This window comes from Kogia breviceps, chromosome 19, assembly GCF_026419965.1.
Source record: "Kogia breviceps isolate mKogBre1 chromosome 19, mKogBre1 haplotype 1, whole genome shotgun sequence".
NCBI classification, from domain to species: Eukaryota; Metazoa; Chordata; class Mammalia; order Artiodactyla; family Physeteridae; genus Kogia; species Kogia breviceps.
The window spans coordinates 5,538,825-5,557,952 of NC_081328.1; the positions used below are offsets into that span (position 1 = coordinate 5,538,825).

Here is a 19,128-nt window from a genome sequence, read left to right on the forward strand (position 1 = left end):
GCCTCCAGGACCCAATGCTAGCACTGGGGCCAACTTCAGGTAAGGTCTGTCTCCACCTCAGTCACACTAGCTTTGAAGAAGATATATATATATATATGGTGAATTTCACAGGTGGGATCTTGTCTTTATTTCTCTGGTGTTCCCCACAGCACCCGTGACAGGAAACATCACACAGCAGGGCATCAAGCCTCCAGGAGCACACACCCAACTTCCAGGGACGTTCACTCCTATTCCAGAAAGGTCTAAGTGTCCCAAGACTCTCTCCCGGGCACCCCTGCACTCCGGAGGCTTCTGCTGTGGTGCCACCAAAGCGCTCCAAAAATCCACATCCGCGGAGACCTTCCTTCCTGCGCTCCAGGCTGGCCCCTCCAAACGCCTGCTGGACATTTCCAACTGGAGGCCTCAACTTCTTACCTGGGCACAGGGGTGACCTCTGGTTCATGAAGGACACGAAAATCAAAACCAAGCCACCTCTCCTTTTTTGTGTGTGTGCGGTACGCGGGCCTCTCACTGTTGTGGCCGCTCCCGTCGCGGAGCACAGGCTCCGGACGCGCAGTGGCCGCGCGGCTCACGTGACCAGCCGCTACGCGGCACGTGGGATCCTCCCGGACCGGGGCACGAACCCGCGTCCCCTGCGTCGGCAGGCGGACTCTCAACCAATGCGCCAGCAGGGAAGCCCCACCTCTCCTTTTTAACTCTTCTCCAGAAGTAAAGAGCGTGGAGAGCCCTTCACCTCCTTCACCTCACTGACCCATAGGAAATGCCCCTGGGTCCACCACTCCCGGGCTTTTGCAATGCCAGCTTACAGGGGAGATTCAGAAATGGCGCCTCAAAAAGAGGTCAGGACCCAGGCCCTCTTCAGAATCTAGCCTCGCCTTGACTTTGGCCAGAACGCAGAGCAGGAATGAAGCAAGCCCCCCGCGATGGCCTGACTCGCACCCAGCACCTGCTCAGATTTCCCGCAGCTGCCATTTCCCGGCTCGCCTTCACATCTCAGGGGGCAGCCCAGGCTCCTAGGTTCCCGCCAGCTCGGCCCATCCCACTTTACTCTTAACTCCTCGAGCTCAGCTCCAGTCTCCTCTCCCACGGCCCCGCCACGCCGGCCCCGCCTCCTCCCCCCCCCCCCCCAACAGCAGCCAGCGCGGTGCCACCGACCCACCCTCACCTCAGAGAACAGAGCGGCCAGATGCTCCAGCGGCGTGGCGGGCAGGTCCCAGCACAGCACTGCTCCGCGGAGGCTGTCGGGCCCCGGCAGCTCGGGCCTGGTGCGCAGGCAAAAAAGCCCCTTAGCACGAGGCGCGCCGGCCTCGGGTCCCGCGTCCAGCCCCGCGCGCACCGCCAGGCCCCCGGGCCCGGGCCGCACCACCAGCAGCGGCCGCGGCCCCTCCGCGGCCCAGGAAGGCGTGCAGCAGTTGCCTCGCCTCGGCCGAGCCCGCGCAGCGCTCCCAGGCGCCCGCAGCCGGCCGCAGGCTCCGGGCCACGTAGGCCCCCAGGAGTCGCAGCCGCGGGTCAGCGCCGGGCTCCCAGTCCGCGTTCTCCTCAGCGAGCGCGGGCAGCTGCTCGGCGCTCGGTATTGCGCGCGAACCTGCCTGCAGAGGTTTCCCGGGCGACCGGGACGCGGCCAGGGCTCCCTCCTCCGCTCCCCTCCTATTGGACACTTGACTACTGTTCCCGCCCACTCCTGTCCAATAAGGTAGGAGAGGCAAGGCGGGGTAAGGGGCGGGGTCGCGTCGCCGTTGCTAGGAAACCAACCGAGGCTCAGGTTTCGCGTCTGAACTCGTGGATTCGAGGTGCTCGTGGGTGACTGTCGGGGCCATGCTTATGGATGAGGCGCATGGAGGGGAGATCAAGGATGTAAATGCTGCTAAGGAGCGTGCTAGCTAAGGTCACATTAAATTCTTTAGAGGTGTCCAGACACTGAAAGTATTATGGTTCTCCCACCTACTCCCAAAATGTGTAATTCAAAGTTAAAAACAATGTCAAATCACAAAAGAGATGTAAGGGAAATCAATCAAATTTTAATTTCTTTTTCATGATAACTGAAATATTTTATAACAGTGCTTATGTGGCTACTGAGCATTTAGAATGTGCTGTGCTACTAGGGAACTGGATTTTTCATTTTCATTTAAATTAATTTAAAATTAAATAGTCACATGTGGCTAGTAGCTGTCATATTAGACAGCTTAGCTTCATAATTTTAATATCAATTATAAGAAAATAAAATAGTTTTACTGGCCTGCTTTGTCCATGCCTTGAGTGTGTGCTTAATCTGAAAAATGGGGGCTAAAACTATGAGATCACTGATTTCCATGGGTATGGCAGCAATGAGTTCTTAAATGCAACAAAGCACTATTCAATATGTAGGATGTTCAGAGCCTCCCTGTCCTGCCCTTTGTCTGCATCTTGTCTTCAAAAAAGGATAATGTGAAGCACCTTTCCTGACCTCAGAAATTAGCATTTGTCACCTGCTGAGTCCTTCTCCATGCTCAGGATATAAATAGCTTGGCCCTTTGCATGCATGTAAGGTGAGAATGGGACAAGGAAAGGGACAATTCGGGCAGCAGGATGCCTGCAGTTCTGAAATGAGCTCCTCTCTGCCCTACCACCCTGATTTTAGTCACCAATCAGAGACTGCAGAGTTTCTGGGTAAAAAGAACATTTAGAATGGGCTTCAAAGGAATATTAACAGAATAAGCACTTATTAAAGGCAGCTTAGCTAATAAGAGCCCCTCAGGAAAAGCCAGTAGGTGGAAGGTAAAATGACTGATTTAATAATAAGTGGGGCACAGGAGGTGCTGTGATGAAGAGTGTCCACCTTACAACATGAATCTTTTTTTTTTTAGATATTGGGGGTAGGAGTTTATTAATTAATTTATTTATTTTTGCTGTGTTGGGTCTTCGTTTCTGTGCGAGGGCTTTCTCTAGTTGTGGCAAGGGGGGACCACTCTTCATCGCGGTGCGCGGGCCTCTCACTATCGCGGCCTCTCTCGTTGCGGAGCACAGTCTCCAGACGCGCAGGCTCAGTAGTTGTGGCTCACGGGCCCAGTTGCTCCGCGGCATGTGGGATCCTCCCAGACCAGGGCTCGAACCCGTGTCCCCTGCATTAGCAGGCAGATTCTCAACCACTGCGCCACCAGGGAAACCCTATTTACAGAATCTTAACAGCTCTTCTTTTCTTCCTTGACAAACGTTATGTTGAGATTTCTTGTGATGCTGCTAATGGGTATTGAATCTAAATCAACCTTTCTGTATCAAATATTAGAAAATAATGATGAACTTTTAATTCAAAGAACATGCATGCATTGTTAGAATGGTCTCCTCTCAGCCACCTTGAATGCCCTAAGTGAAGATGTCAGACACTCATGGGCAGATGTATTGGATACATGTGTAGAAGGAGAGTCCAGGCTACTTGGGGCTCCATCCCGGAGATACATGTAAGAATATTGATTGTTACATTGTGCATAACAGCAAAATTATGGGAAACAAACCAAGTGTTCATCCATGATAGAATGGATAAATAAATTACAGTATATACTATTCATAGAATACAGTACTATACAGCAGTGAAAATGAAAGGACTATAGTTGCATGCATCAACAGAATGAATCTCAAAAGCATCATGTTGTACAAAAAAGGCAAGTTACAGATGAGTACATTTATTAGAAGTTTCAAACCAAATGAAACAGAATATTTTTTTCAGGCAGATATACATATGTAGTCATCTAGAGAAAAGTAAGTGGGTGGTTATCACGAAATTCAGATTTTGATCCCTTCTTGTTGGGGACAAAGAGGCATGGGATGGTAAGGGGTACACGGGAGCCCCTGGTAATGTTTTATTTCTTAACCTGGCTTATGCATTTTCATTTTATCATTCCTCTTAAACTGTACGTATATATTCTGGACTTCTTTGTATGTATGATATACTTCACAATTATAAAAAATAAAAAAAGATGTGTCATTTCTTCCACTCGAGTGTTGTGGGGCGTTCATTTCAGTTACTGGGAATAAATGCTAATAATTCATTAGATTTCTAAAATTACATATCAAATATCTTTAAAATGGTGATTGACCAATTTTACAGATTTTATATTAGGTCTATTACTGGTGACTTCTTTCTTATCAGCCCTATCTTACTTTACTTCTTGGCTCTGTTCAACCCAGGAGATTCAAGATTCACTAGTCTCTTAGCTTCCATGACAAGTATCCTCCTCATGCTCACTTCCTCTCATTCTCCAACTACTCCCTTTTTGCCCATCCTTTCCATATAAGTGTTGCTTGGGCATCTCTCAGAGCTTCCGGCCCTCTCACTTTAAAATCTCTCCTTGGATGAACCCACCCATCCAAGGCAGCAATTCTTTCCTTTATACTAATGGCCCTCAAACCCATATCTCCAGCCCAGAGCTAGGGAGATAGAACATTTTAGGATAATACCTGTGTTTTTCTCAAAGGTCTGTAAAAACTGTTCCACTGTTTTCTGAAATGCGCTGTTGGAGAGAAGTGTGAAGCGAGCTTGATTTTTGTTCCTTTGTAGGTCACGTTTTGAAACCACATGATTGTTTAAGGAATTTTTTTCTCCCTTTTTATTTTTGTGATTTAAAAAAATGTTTTAGGATATAGGTAACGTCCCGTTAAATTGATTTTTGCCTGAAATTATGAGAGCCCATTTGGTTCTCCTGTGACGTGTTTCTTCACAGCAGGACAGGTTGTTCTATGGAATGACTGTTACTTATTTTCCACTTGCACTCTCTGGTCTGGTTTTCCGGTAATGTAAACCGATTGAGTGTGCTAACAATTACAAGTAGGGGATGCATTTTGAAATACTAATTGAGGTTTTCCATTCCTATATGTTTGGATGTTGCCCTGTGGCTCTTTACTCGGTGGCTTATTGACATGAAATGCCTTGGGAATGTGGCTACAGCCTGAAACAGTCCATTGAATTTCTCAATAGTTTTTAAATACAGAGCAGAGACAGTAGCCGTGAAAACCAAGCTATTTCTTTTCTTCTATTGTAAGAGCCAAGCACTTAAGAGGGAGAAAAGGTTTATGTTGTGTTGCTTGTTTGGTTTAATTCCAAGAGCTTGGCTTTGAATATACAGGGCAGAGTCTGGTGGATGAAGAGGTTAGAATGTAAATGCTAAGCTGTAGATGGATTCAGAGCGCTTGGCGATCTCATAAGCAGATTTCCTTAAAAGGAAGAACAAGAACTCTTTCTAGGATGGGGAGGAGGAGGCTGGGGAGGCAAAGTAGAGGACCACTTGGCTATGACTGTAGAATTCTTGACCCTTTTAGGAGAGTTCAGGGTAGGGGATGACATGACAGCTACTACAGACATACTTGGGTGTCCAGGAGAAGGGACACTTGAGCCTGGCTCCCCAGGGAAGACATGGGAAACTGCACACGTGGAGAAGCCCTTATCCAACCTGGTGCCTGGAGTTAGAGCAGCAGTGGATGAGGGCAGGATTGAAGGAGAGTAAATAGAGGGCAGCCTTTCAATGCTGCCTTGACCTAGCAGGTTCAGGGATAGGAACTGACTGTTTCCAAGATCGTTGTAGAATGGTTGGGAGGAGAACAGAAATGCTGAGAAGGCCAGTTGTGAGGTCAGGCTGAGGAAGAAAACAGAATAGGTACCTGTATTGCCTAAAGGCCTTGGTGGATGACAGTGTATGGTACAAAGGACAGATGTCCACCCTCTCCTGATGGCTGGAAGATATATAGGCCCTCAGGAACTTCCAACCCTCTGGAGAAGAGTAAAAGGAAAGAAACCTGAAGACTACACAGACATCGGAAGTGACTGAGTTACCTAGAAATGGCAAAATGCTGTTTTCTGCTGCTGCCTGGATATAGGGGTGGATCAGTTCATGGCAACGTGTAAGAAGCCATAGCATTCATGTGTCAGAACCTGCAAAGCAGGAGCCCATGGAGAGATCTCCAAAAGCATATGTCTGCAGAACCACAAAAAGGGGGTTCTTGGAGGGTCAGCAAAGGCAATTCCCAGCTCTAGGGCTGACGCGTGTGACTTGGCCTAAGCTAATCGGATTATTCCATTCCCCATCAGCAGTCAATGATCTGATGATGGACATGTGATCCCATCAGAACAGCAGAGTCAGACCCAAGGCTTTGGTTTGACTGTTGGGGTAAATAATGCCATTCTAGTTTCTCTTGGACTTGAACCTAGGAGGATGTAGGGCAGGGCTAATGGGGCCACCTTGGCACCATGAGGAGAAGGGTCATCTGAAAATGGAGCAAGAAATGGAGAAGAGAAAGCAGTTGCTGATGACCCTGTTTGAGCTGCAGCCCCTACACTGGACTCTTCATTGATGTGAGCAAGACATGCTCTCCCCAGGCAGCCAGTTTGAGTTGGGCTTTCTGTCCCTCTTACATATGAGTCACAACTGATGCAACTGGCAGGGAAAGAAACATTTCTTCGAGATGAAGATGTAAACTGGTAACAGGCAAGGAATCCATCAGGGAGACACTTGAGGAGAGAAAACACGAAAGGGATTCTTCCTGGAACAATTCCTATAGGACCCGAGAGGGGTGACCCTTCAATCGCTTTGTTTGTTATATAAAGACTCCAGATCACAGACTCAGCCCTTGCTTTTCACCCTGCTTTTGAATCAAGGCAGCGAACCAGAAATTAACATGGGCACATTTCCCTGTGTTTATTCACCATTCAATAGTTAATTCCCAGAAGGGTGAAAGAAATACTTAATTAAACATGCTAAATAACCATCCTCACTTGCTTTTCACATGGACTTGTCTTACAAAAATACGCCGTGAAGAGTCGATGAAGCTATTTAAAAAAAAAAACTGATTCCGCACACCACTTAATTATAATAACCTATAGAGTGTAACTGTACATTTTCCACCCCAGGAAACGGGTGGGCAGAACAAGGAAAGCTGCAGAAACACACCTTCTCAGCTCTTTTCTTTTTTTGTGATTGCAGGAATTCTTGGGGCTTGGCATTCACTTTAGTTCTCGGATGTGGTCCTCTTGATTTCAGAAGAAATCATACATCTAAGAGGCCTGGGGTGCTGACCCTTCTGGTGGGACGGGATTACAAAAATTTCTAAATATATATTCAGTCGTGACTGCATGACGGAATGAAGTAGGACATGTATTATCAAACATCTGGAAAATTCTGTTCACCACTGAGCTGGTCATGTAGGTGGGTGTAGGATGAGGAGGGGGCTGGGAAAGAGTTGGGATTCCAAGATGAAGTCTGTACTTCATGGTACCTGGAATTCATTCAGCTACCTAGAAGCCCAGATAAAATTTGAGTACTGCGTTGGGATAATCCAGTGATAAAATATATCAGACATGGGTTTTGTTTCATTTTGTTTTATTTGTCTAATATCCCAGCCTTTACAGATGAGGACACAGAGGCCCAGGGATGACATTGTGGCCAACACATCCCTGGTATAAAAGTTACTGATTCACTTATTCTGGAACTTTCCAAGCATTCCTTTGAACCTCTGCTCTTTCTGAATTTCCCACTCCTGACACATTTGCAGCGTAAAGAGTGAGGGTCCTTGGTTTTCTTCTTAGAATCTTGAAGGAAAATCTTCCTTACTCCTCCCTAGAGGTTTTGTACTTCCTTCATGCTCAGCCAGAGAGGAGAAAGTTCAGTGTCCAAAGTGACATGGAAGGTGAAAGGCTGTCCAAGACCCCTGGCATCTCAGTGCTTCCAACATGGGTTTTCTCTGGCCTTGGCTTATTAATGATGGTATATTAAGACCTCATTTTTATAGATCTCACCAATTTGGAATTAGTGACAACTGTGACAGGGGCCAAACTGAGGTTTAACTTTGAGAATCAAAGAGGAAAATTTGAACAAATTATTTGAGTTAATGATATTTAAAAGTGGATGTTTATAGAGAACAGATGTATGGTTGCCAAGGGACAGGAGGGGTGGGGAGGGAAGAACTGGGAGTTTGGGATTAGCAGATGCAAACTATTACATATAGAATGGATAAACAACAAGGTCCTACTGTAGAGCACAGGGAACTATATTCAATATCCTGTGATAAACCATCATGGAAAAGAATATGAAAAAGAATGTATATATATGTATAACTGAATCACTTTGCTGTACAGCAGAAATTAACACGACATTGTAAATCAGCTGTACTTCAATAAAATAAATTTTTTAAAAAGTGGATGTTTAGCCAATTTAAGAACCATATTCAGCATGTTCAGAATTCCTTGACTCAAACCTCTTGACCATTTTTATATCAATTACACATTAGTCTTACCTGTTCGGTAAGGAAGGTCTCCTGTGATTTTCTACGAGGAAACATATTGCTAGTCTAATCTAGCCAGGCTGTGTATGTGTAAGCATTGTAATTAAATTGCACTTCTCTAAAAATAATTTTTTTTTGCCAACTCAGAATTTTGTCTTCCTTTGGGTTTCCTTCCAACAATGAACACAGATTAATGAAGCTTTGCTGTACTGGTAATGTGTGTGTGCTTTTGCTCTGTCATCATGGATTAGCGACACCACGATTTAGAGGTAATCCACTGTAATAATGATTGTTGGAGTGAGCAAAAGAGGTTTCAGGATATGCGTGGTTACGTGTTATTATGTATTGGAATAGTAAACAGGTTCATGACTTTGTCCTAGGTAAAGAATGCCATTGGTGAGAGACAATAAAAGGATTTTTGAATATAAGCTCAACTCAGCCAAGGAGAATGGTTTTAATTACAAAGGAGCTGGGCAGTTGGTAAGAGAGTATAACTGACTGTGGATTCTAGGAACTATGGAGGTGCTGAAGCTGGCAGAAGACCATGTCCTATTTGGCAGTACTTTGTTTGCTGAAGCAGAGCCCACCAGTATCTAGGTTATGGGGAAAATTCAGAAACACAGAACAACAGATGACCTTCGCAGCAAAAGTGAATATGGGCCAAAGGAAATAATATTAGAAAAACAAGTCCAGAGAAAGAGGTCTTGAGCAAGACTCCAAATCTAAATCAATTTTCATGGTACAACCTCATTCTCTGGTTAAAATGTCATGGCTATTTAACCACCTGTACTCTGGTCACCCATGGCAACTGCAAGCACTAACTCTAAAACCAAACTAAGGCCTAATGTCCAAGAATAATAATGCTGGAGTAGATGAATATGGGTACAAGGTTGTAACTTCTGATTCTGCTTTGAGTTGGTACACCTTATCCACTGGCACTTGTTCTAAGCCTACCTTCCTACATTCCTTTTGTTCACCATTTTTAAAGCATTATCAAAATCGAATTTGCATATCATGCAGTTCACCCATTGTAATATACAATTTGATGTTTTTTAGTAAATTTATGCCATGGTGGCCATCACCGTAATCCAGTTTTACAATGCTACCATCACCCTAAAATCTTCCTCATCCCCATCTGCAGTCAATCTCTGTTTGTGCCCCCACCTCCAGTGATCTGCTACATCGTTTTGTGATTTTTAGTTACCTTTAGTTTTGGCTCTGTGTTTGTAGAAGCGAGCATGTGGCTATTTTAAGAGACATAGGTTATGTTGAAACGGCTTTATTATTTTTGTAATCCATAAATATCTGTTACTGACAAAAGTGGAAAAATCCTTAAGACTAAATCTTACTAAAGTGATATCTGTTTACAGTACGTACAGAATGTGCTTTGACAGGTAAGTAGAACGATGAGATTTGTACAGAAGCAGCAGTTACAGGAGCACTGCTCATGGTGAAGCTTACTTATGAGGAATGAGGAAACTGTGTGAAGGTGCAGATAGAAAGGTACTTTTCATCAGTACTACCATAATGTAATAAACATGGAATCCATAAATTGGGCTAATGCATAAAAAGGTTCATTAATCTCCCCTTAGGAAATTGTGTCCCCAAACTAAAAACATTACAGTAAGAATTGCTTTTATTTTATTAGAGAATTTCAAGAATTCTTTACTACAAAATGTCTAGTTGAGCTATAGAACTAGAGGAATATTGCCACTACGAAGCAAATGGATGAGTCCTCCCAGGCAGTGGCGTTCAAGGGTCACAGCAGGAGTGGACAGCAAGGTTGTGCAGGGGTCTTCCTCTCCCTCGGGAGGGACGGTATTAAGAAAACATATGACGTCATTTCTCTGACTGACGGATGGTTGACGTGTTTGTCGATTTACAAGATGGGTTCAATGATACTGACTTGGACTCTCAATTCTTGCTTCTTCACAAGCTTTCACCGGGAGGATGACAGTGTCACAAGGAGGGGCTGGAAAGGTACGGGGATGGGGTGGGTACCCACCTCTTAGAAGCCCAGGGGGGATGTCTCCTCCTCCTCCAGGTGAACGGAGCCCAGTGTCTGGACTCGGTCTTCAGGACACAGGTTCTGGAGGGGGCTGTAACATCCACTGCCCCACAGGGGCTCTGCTGCGCATGCCCCTCCGTGGCTTGGAACGCATTTCCAAGCTGTCCTCAAGTACAAACTTCATGCCATTGTGGGCCAACCTCGGGACCTTTCTCCTCAAGCCTGTCCCCTCTCTGAAATCAGAACCAGCTCGCTCCAGCTTTAAGGACCGCATCAAAATGAAAACTTCAGAATTCCCCAACGACACAGACACCTAAGATGATTTAGGTGTGTCTAGATGGGGGGGGGGGGGCGGCTTCCATGACACACGGTTGGTAACCCACTGAATGGGTAGGCTCTCACACCATCAGACAGGAGAGCACCCCTGGGTGGCTGCGACCACAGGACCCTCCCCAGGTTCTGGAGAGGAGTCTGGTGGCTGCCTAGGGCATCTGAGGATGCTGCCGTGGGGCGGATGGAATGGGATGTGTGCAGCCCAGTTGAGGAGGGGAGGAATGCAGAGGGGAGCGGGTGCCAATGGGGAATGGGAGCCCTACATGTAAGAGCAGGATGAAACTTCAGAACTCCTTTGGTCAAAGCCCCTCACGTTACAGATGGGAAATGGAGGCGCTGAGCGAGAACGTGGCTCATCCTTGGTCACATGGCAAGACGGAGACAAAGCCAGGGCCGAACCCACGTCTCCAAGAGCCTCAGCCCTGTGCTTTTTTCCTCCTGTAGTACGCTGCCTTCTGAAATCAAATATAGAGCCTAGGAAGACATAGCTTTCATATCGAATCTGTCACTAAAATGCTGCACTTATATGTGTGTGTGTGTGTGTGTGTGTGTGTGTGTGTGTGTGTGTGTGTATGTATGTATAAAAAATAGGAACCCTGAAAAACACTTCATTGAAACACAACGAGCTCCCTTGAAAATACTGCAGAGCCAAGTTTCGCAGGTTTGGGGAGGATGGTGGAGGAAGGTATGTGGGGGGAACAGAGCAGGTGCTTCCTAGGACCCAGGTCATTGGCAACCAACCCTTGCAGATTACCTTGGGTCAGGCCCACAGTTATCTGTGAACGGAATCTTGAGGCCAGAAGGCTGGTGGCAGACAAGATATCTCTGAAGAAAATGGATTGTTTGGTGGCAGGGTCATTGGAACGGCTATTTCCCCATGCTTGGAGAGTCATGAGGCTCTCCAGTCTTTGGGGACAAGGAGGGCTCTGTGACACACACAAGCAGGACAGGCACAAGTGAGATGGAACAGTGGCCGAGAGCCCTCCAAAAGGATATGAATCTTTGGCCAGAGCAGGAGCCTCTGGGCTAGCAAGAGTCCAGGGCAGAGGCTTCAGGGACGTGCCAGCTGCAGGAACCAAAGCTGACCTTCGGCCCACGAGGCCTCTGACAGAGCAGCTCCCACCCTTTATCTCGCAGGGACAGGAGGTGAGGAACAAAGCAATGAGGCCAGCAGAGACCTGAAGGATGTCTCACTCTGGGACTGTTTTCATTGAGAGCTCTACATTTCAGAACCAGGAAGTACAGCAGGACCAGGGAAAAGAAAGTATGGATGGAGAGAGGTCAATGGAAGAAAAGGGCAAGGCGGGGGAGATGCGAGGGAGGAAGGGCTGGATGGGCATAGAAGACTGAGGTCAGTTTCCAGGTGGGAGAGTGGAAAGAGGGGAGAAGACGTCTGAATTAAGAGAAGGGTTGGAACTTTCTTGAAGGCAGACCCATCACCCAAGACACTGGCGACCCCTGAGGGCAGAAGCCCATAGGTGGGCTCAAGGAATTCATGGGAAAACCTTTGTGACTTACGAGCTCACTGAGCCAGGAGTTCACTGGAGGAAGTGAGGCAGGAGAGGTGGAAGGACCTGACAGATTGTGAGAGCTTCGCTGTCATCAAAGGCCAAGCAGATCAGCAAGAACCTTCAGGGCAGGAGAGAACCCATGCAGACCGCAGTGCGTTACCAGCAGAGCAATGGAAACTCACACAGAGAGCTGGACAAGCACAGGGAAACTTTGGGCTCTGGGCTTCCCTTGCTGGGGGAGGTGGGCTTCCATTGTTGGGGAAGGGCCAGCCCTTCCAAGTGTGGTAGTGGCCACCAGCCTGATGAGGCTGGAAGTCAGGACATCTGGGTTCCAGCCCCAGAACCCTCTCTCATCTGCTACAAGAACTTGTCCGGTAACTCAGCTTTGCTTATTCTGCAAACACGGATGGCACGACCGATAAATGAGATACTGCTGTGTCCCAGTTAAGGTATCATTTGTGTGGATTTTGAAATGAGGGACTGAACTGGAGCAAGTCTGTAGACTTCTTTCTCTGATTTCCTTCCTTCCTTCCCTCCCTCACTCCTTCCAAACCCAAGGGTGAAACAGAAGAATCATTTAAAAGAAGTAATGTTTCAGGTAGAAGTCTTTGATCCGAGTGATACCAGAGGTTTTAAACTGGGCAGCTGGAATGCTGGGATGAGAAATGTTTTGGAATCAATCTATCAAACAACCCCTGAGACGGACACACAGGGCTGGGAGGAGCATCGTCCTGAGGGCCGGAGGACTTGGTGCTGAGATGATGCTTCAGACACAGAATGAGATCTGGTTTCTCGTTCAGATATACGTGTGTGCAGACACCTGGGGAAGTGATTCTCACCCACTCACGTCCTCTCCCCTCTGCACCAGCAGGCAGCCTTCAAGGGGACTGGCCGAGGGCTGGATTAGAGAGCAGTGGGCAGGGAGGACCAGCTGTGACAGACACACGTTCGTTTCCAGGAATAGCTGATTGCCTCCAGCCCAACCCTCTTAGCCTCACCTTCTGGACCAAAGCCTCATAAACCCTTAGGGACCAGCCCGTGAGAAGGTTTATGTGTGTGTAAGGAAGGGAAGCGGAGTTATCCCTGTCCTCACAGCCTCACAGACCCAGTGACACCACCCCGCTGGGGACTTCAGGGCCGTGTCCCTCACCCCCAGCTCAATGCCCTCCTGATTCATGTGATGGTGAGCCTTGAGGGGAGGGGGGGAACAAGAGCTTTGGAATTCTTGAATAAGTAAGAGGAATCAGTCAATTGATTTCTCTGTGGATTAGATTAAAAATTCCCAGGGCTGACACTGAGGAGTTCTCCCTGCCCCGCCCCCCTTTTTAAAGGGCCATACATAATGTATGCCGAACCGGGGAATCTAAAAGCCCAGTTTACGGTCTTTGCTTTCCGCGTCTGACTGTGGCGGTGGTCACATTTTCAGTATCATACCTTCACCCAATAGTCTGAAGCCGATTCCCCCAGCTCCAGCCCAGGGAGCTACCCTGGCCCTGAGAATGGGGGAGCCCCTTCTCTCCCCCACTAGAGCCTGGGGACAGGCTCTAGTCCCCAGGGAGTGGCTGCTGCTTTGTTCACTGTCTGCTCTCCAGGTGGCTGTCACATCCCGCCCACCCCCGAGGCTGGAGGCAGAGAAGAGATGGGCTGGCAGGGGCAGCCCCCCAAGAGAGCTGAGGGCATGGATCTCCTTCAGGGGAGCGACTGCGGAGGAGCTACCCAGTTAACTCCCAGACCAATAGCCCGGAGTACCATTATTTGCATCTGCTAATGGGTCTCTGTCCCTTTGATCCAAAGGAGGCACTGGTCTGTAGAAGCAGCAGCCAGGAGAGAGTCATGGAGCTGCAGGAGAATGGGAGGTGGGGGAGGGGTGGGGAAACGGGCAGAGAGAGCAAGTTCTAAACAGAGAAGGGGCCAAGCAGGGGGGCAGTGATCGGGAGAGAGGAGCAGGCAAGGTGCAGGACAGCCACCTAGGGTCCTTCTTGCCTGGGGCTGAGCTGCCCCTCTACAGAAGCCCGAGCCTCCGTCCTGCCTGACGTGCGTGGTGGGAGCCCTGGGCGATGGGAATGACGAGCCCCTGAGGCCCAGGGCGTCACAGTGGCCCCCCCACCTCAGCTCTCTGGCCAGGGGCAAACGCCTCTTGGGAGGAGAGCAGGGAGGGGAAGGCAGGCCAGAGTGGCAGGTCACAGTTCAGACCTAGAGGCCTGGAGGAAGTGTGGAGATCACCAGGTTGCTGGGGAGGGCACCCAAAAAGTCCCTGCACCCTTCTGGAAGGACTAGAGCAAAGCCCCGGCGAGCCCAGGGGTGGGGTCTAAGGCTGGGGGAGGGGCAGAGCCTTGTGGGCGGGGCAGCCAGCTGGAATGGGGCGGCGTTGCCACCCGTGGAGAGGCAGCTGAAGGAAGGGAACCCCTCCCTGTCCCGGGGCTTAGGGGAGGAGGGGGGGCACAGGGCCCCAGGGGGTCGGCGGAGGAAGGGCCACCCAGTGGGGACCAGAGAGTTCCAGCAGGCAGAAGAGAATCATTATTGTGCTTATGGACACAGCAGCTCCCTGGCTCTGAGAGAGCGAGCGGGCAGTTTTTAGGCACTAGAAGATTTCTGTGATGCGGTTTTAAGGAAATGAATGAGACCGAGTTGCCTATTCGGTCAGGGTCAGCCCCTTGACTGCACCCACTGGCCAATTCAAACCCAGGCAGCTTCGGGCCGGGGTCAGGCCAGGGTCTCTGAGCCCCCAGCACGGGGAGAGGGGATGTGGAACTGAAAGGGAGTTGGTGACAGTTGGGGGGGCGGGGCAAGACTGGGAACTAGCCCCGCTCCTCCCTCCCCTTCGATTCTACTGGAAGAGTGAGGGTGATAGCTCTAGATCCCCGGTCCGAGCGCGCTGCGCCAGGCCACCGGCCGCGTCCCAGGAGTATGGCTTTCCGGGCAAAGGCGGCGCACCCCCAGCTCCTACAGAGGGGTCAAGGGAAGGGAGCCATCCAGAGCCGGAAGCTCTGCTCCAGGCCCCTCTCGACCCACCTTGGCCTGCCTGCCCCGCCGGTCACACGGTCACTTCTGTCTTGCTGGCTGTGTAGCAGGTGTGGTGGCCTGGGATGTAGTGCAGCTGTTCCACGGTGTTGTGTCTGCGTGAGGCAAAGGCCTGGCGCTTGGCCGCCGTCTGGCTGTGGCCCAGGGTGGCGCAGGAGTTACTGGACGCGCTGGGGTGGGAGTGCATCTTGGTCATGCGGTAGCGGTCCAGCACGGGCGTGGACACAAAGACATCCGTGTGCGAGAGGGCCCGCGGCAGGGACCGCTCGGGGAAGGCCGTCCGCTCCGGGGACAGCAGCGGGTCCTGGGAGTGCAAGCGCTCCGTGGAGAGCAGCGGCTCGTCCGACAGCATGCGGTCGTAGGGCATGCCGAACTCATCCGGCAGGCCCCGCTCCGGGGACAGGACCCTGTCCTGCGACATGGCCCGGAGGGGCCGGCGGGGTCGCTCTCGCGGCAGCGGCTTCTGTTGGGACATCTGGATGACGTGGAGGGGGAGGGTGCCACGGGCGGCCAGGTCGGGCAGGTGCCGCCTTCTCATGTAATACTCGTCTGCCTCCTTGTCAGCTGTAGGGGAGAGAGACAGTTCGAGAAGGAAAGAGAGAGAGAGGGAGAGAGGAGTGAGCTGGGGCAACACTGTGACAGTGCAGCCGGGATCCAACTAGGATCCTGCCGCCCAGACAGGTAGAGGCTGTGCTTCTCCAGACCCCAGGGGTCTTGTTAAATGCAGAGTCTGATTCTGACCTAGCTCTGGGGTGGGTCTGAGAGTCCGCAACTCTAAGGAGCTCCCAGGCAATTCTGATGCCCCTGGTCCCTGGACCACCTTGAGTATCCGGGGTTAACGGACTCCCTCGAGGTCTCCAGGGAGTTCATGGCCGAATAGATGGCAAGCCCGTGACCCTGAACTCCTGCTCCGGTGCTGCTCCTGACACGCCGTGGTCCCGAAACAGGACAGCTCCCTGGGTCTTGCTGAAACACCCAAGGAGCAGCCGGCAGCCTTCTGATGAGGCTCAGAACCTCTCCCCAAGGAAGTTGGGCTGCAGAACCAGACTCCTGCTAGAATAAAGCAGAATGCTCCATCCAGGAGGCGCTTGTGAAAATGCTTACTGGTAACTTAGAAACATAGTAACACCTTCTCTGGAGTAACAGCCTATGCCTAGGAAGCCAACCCATGGGCATCCAGCCTCCACACAAGCACAGAATCAAGTCTATGCGTGCTTCGCCTGTGCCCACAGCACGAGCAGGCCCGGACAATCCCATGTGTGCACCTCGTTCAGATGCTCCGCCCATCTCTCGGTCCACGAGGCCCCCCCAAGGCTCACCCTTGAACTCACCCAGGACACGCCCAAGCCTTCTTTGCCCCACACTTCGGGAATGAGGCTTCCTACAGACAGCCTTCCAGATCCCTGCAGAATGCGGGATTCCCATTTTTAGCCGTAGCAACTCACTGTTCCGCCTTGGCGGTGGCTGATACGGACTCATGGGCTGAACTTCTATCACAATAGGTTACCCTGTACTGTCAAGCACAGGCTCGGCCCTGTAGCTGGGTGGTCATCGAAATAGACTCATCGGGAAATGGAGGCAGAAGGTCCAGGGGTTGGAAAGCTGGAAGAGAAGACCTCTCCTGCCATGTACCTTCTTGACATTGTATCATCTGAAACCCATCAATCCCTAGAGCTCCCCAGACTCAAATGGCAGAGCTGGGACCATGGGATGTACTGGGCTCAACTCGTGAAATGGGGTGTGTGCGTGGAGTGGGGAGTTTCAGGTTCCCAAGACAGTGTTAACGGGGTTAGGGAGGGAGCTGGTTTATGGGCCCTTCCACAGCCGGTCTCTGGGAAGAGTGTCAGAGAAAGCTCTGGCATTGAGAGCCTTTACTCCAAGACAGAGAGGGAGCAAGGAAGGCCCAGGGTTTGAAGAAGGCAGGTGTGGGGTGAGGCTGGGGAAAGGCTTTCTCTTGTAGTTAACCTGGTACATGAGTTGAAGCACTGCTTCCCATGGGAATGTGGCTCTGAGGATCCCATGGCCTCCATTCTACTGAGGGAGAAGATGGACTCACACTCTAGAGAACAAAGACAAGGGACTTGTCTGTTCTCTTCTGCCGTGCTACACCTTGCTCTTTGTTCTTGGGACACCCCACTCCCATGCCCTCAGGGGCACAGCAAGAGAGTGAGACACAGGAAGATGTTGTGGAGGCCCCAGAGGCAGACCCCAGCCCCAGGAAAACCCCACTTACTTAGCCTCTTCAGGGATGAGTACTTGCTGGGGTGGGTCTTCACTGCGGACTCGTAGGATGGGGGCAGGTGGGCCAAGTTCTGGAAGGAGCGGGAAAAGGAGAGGTCATAGGGCTCGGTGGCCGATGTCAGGATGTTGTTCATCCGAGGCTTCTCTGCAAAAGAAGGGAGGGGTCGTGGCGTTAGTGGGGACAGAGCCTGGGGGGCAGGCAGGAAGGAAGCATTCAGGTTCCATCTCTCATCCCCGTCCTGCTTTCCTGGCCCCCTGTGCTAGGACACAGGTGATGCTGGTGACTCAGCCTCCCTCAGTGCTCAGCTTCAGTTGCCAACAGGCTGGGGGGCAGGTGCTTTTGGCCGCACTGGCCATGATGGCAGGTTACTCTTCCTTGAATGGCAGACTCTTTCTGCCGGTATATCACTGGGCTGTCTGATGAAAATGTAAGCCTGATGGAGCTGAGTGGGGGGTGTCATAAAATCATCTATTTTGGTGTGAAGGTTCTATCCTTTCCCCAACAGCATTAGGCATACTAGCTCTCGGGCTCAGAAAATATCTGAGTTTGAAGGAGGTAGAGTGACCCATCTTGTCTGCATACCCACAGGACTGGGTCCAGGGCCCAGCTCCACCGAGACTACAGCCCACACTGTCCGCGAGGTCATTTCACCTCTGACACCACCCCTTCCACCTTTGGCTTCTCCAAGCCCTGCAACTGACAAGCCACTGTGAGCTACAAAGCCATTTCCTCTTGTCCCTGCTCCTTCCTCTGAAGCCCCCTTAGCCATCTCTGAGCTGCTGGAGGAAAGAACCTGGGAAAAATGCCTAGTACATCATTCTGCTTTTCTCCCTCCATCCCTTGAGATTACAAAGTCTAAGAGAGAGAGAGAAGGGAGAGTTGTTCAGTGCCAGACCTGGGGAAAAGAAGCGGGGAAGACATGGAAGGAAAGCACAAAGTGAAGTGAGGTGAATGGCTAATGAGGTGAATGAGTTGGGCTGGGCTCTGTGGGCCAGATTAGGAATAACGCAGGAGTTGGGGGAAGAGGAGATGCAGGTATGGGTGCTGAGTGACCGTGAAGATGGGGTACAAAAAGGAATAGAGATCCAAGGCAGGAAGACAAGCATGCCTTGGTGCTTGGCTGACTTGAAGCACGGCAAGAAGTTAACAGGTATTGCTGGGGAAATAGTGGTACCATTCCCAGAAATGAGGCAGCTGGGTGGCTCCTGCATCATTCCTCCATCCTCTTGGTTTGGAACATCCAAGAAAGGGCAGGCTCTAACTTTGGACAGATGTATCAGTGGTCTGTGTCCAAAGAGGGTGCTGTGAACCGTGGGACAAAGAGAAGGACTCCTAGGCTTGGTCCAAGGGCAACCTCAATACAGGGAACTCCTGGCTTCTGTATCCCTTCCTGCCTTCACCGATACCCCCAACGCTGGGGAAGGAGCCAGGGGAGCCCAGCCAATGAGCTGGTGTTCGCGCCAGCTCGGTACATATGTGAGGGGGTGGGGGATGCTCTACATCCCTGAGTGATCAGAACATGCTGTACTGAAAGAGCCTCCCCGGCACAGATCGGAACAGATACCAGGAAGTGGAGTGGGTAGGAAGCCGGGAGCACTGCTCCCCAGAGCTGGGTAATAGCCACAGCCCCTGAGCTCTGATTTCTTCCCTCTGGGCCATGCTGGAGAAGCACGAACTTCCCCCTGCCTGTTGGCATCTTACTCCCACTGAGGGCATCACTCAGCTCACCCACTTCCAAATGCAACATTTCTGGACGCTCTTACCCCTCA

The 19,128-nt window shown here is 50.4% G+C and overlaps 2 protein-coding genes across 5 annotated transcripts in view; both read right to left on the reverse strand.

Annotated features, from left to right (window-relative positions):
- Positions 1-2,484, reverse strand: part of DNAH9 (dynein axonemal heavy chain 9) — a 263,407-nt gene extending 260,923 nt beyond the window's left edge. Inside the window, 3 exon segments of the mRNA XM_067021483.1 lie at positions 1,166-1,388; positions 1,390-1,681; positions 2,466-2,484. Of these exon segments, the coding sequence (XP_066877584.1) occupies positions 1,166-1,388; positions 1,390-1,681; positions 2,466-2,484 (534 nt within the window).
- An 11,160-nt stretch (positions 2,485-13,644) lies between these two features.
- Positions 13,645-19,128, reverse strand: part of SHISA6 (shisa family member 6) — a 236,621-nt gene continuing 231,137 nt past the window's right edge. For 3 of the 4 annotated variants that reach the window (XM_059046622.2, XM_059046621.2, XM_059046620.2), the window contains 2 exons: positions 17,351-17,503; positions 13,645-15,681 (listed from right to left, as the gene is read on the reverse strand). In XM_059046622.2, the coding sequence (XP_058902605.1) occupies positions 15,131-15,681; positions 17,351-17,503 (704 nt within the window). In that variant the 3' untranslated portion in view covers positions 13,645-15,130. The remainder of the gene's footprint in view (positions 15,682-17,350; positions 17,504-19,128) is intronic. The other variant, XM_067021104.1, reaches the window with a different exon arrangement.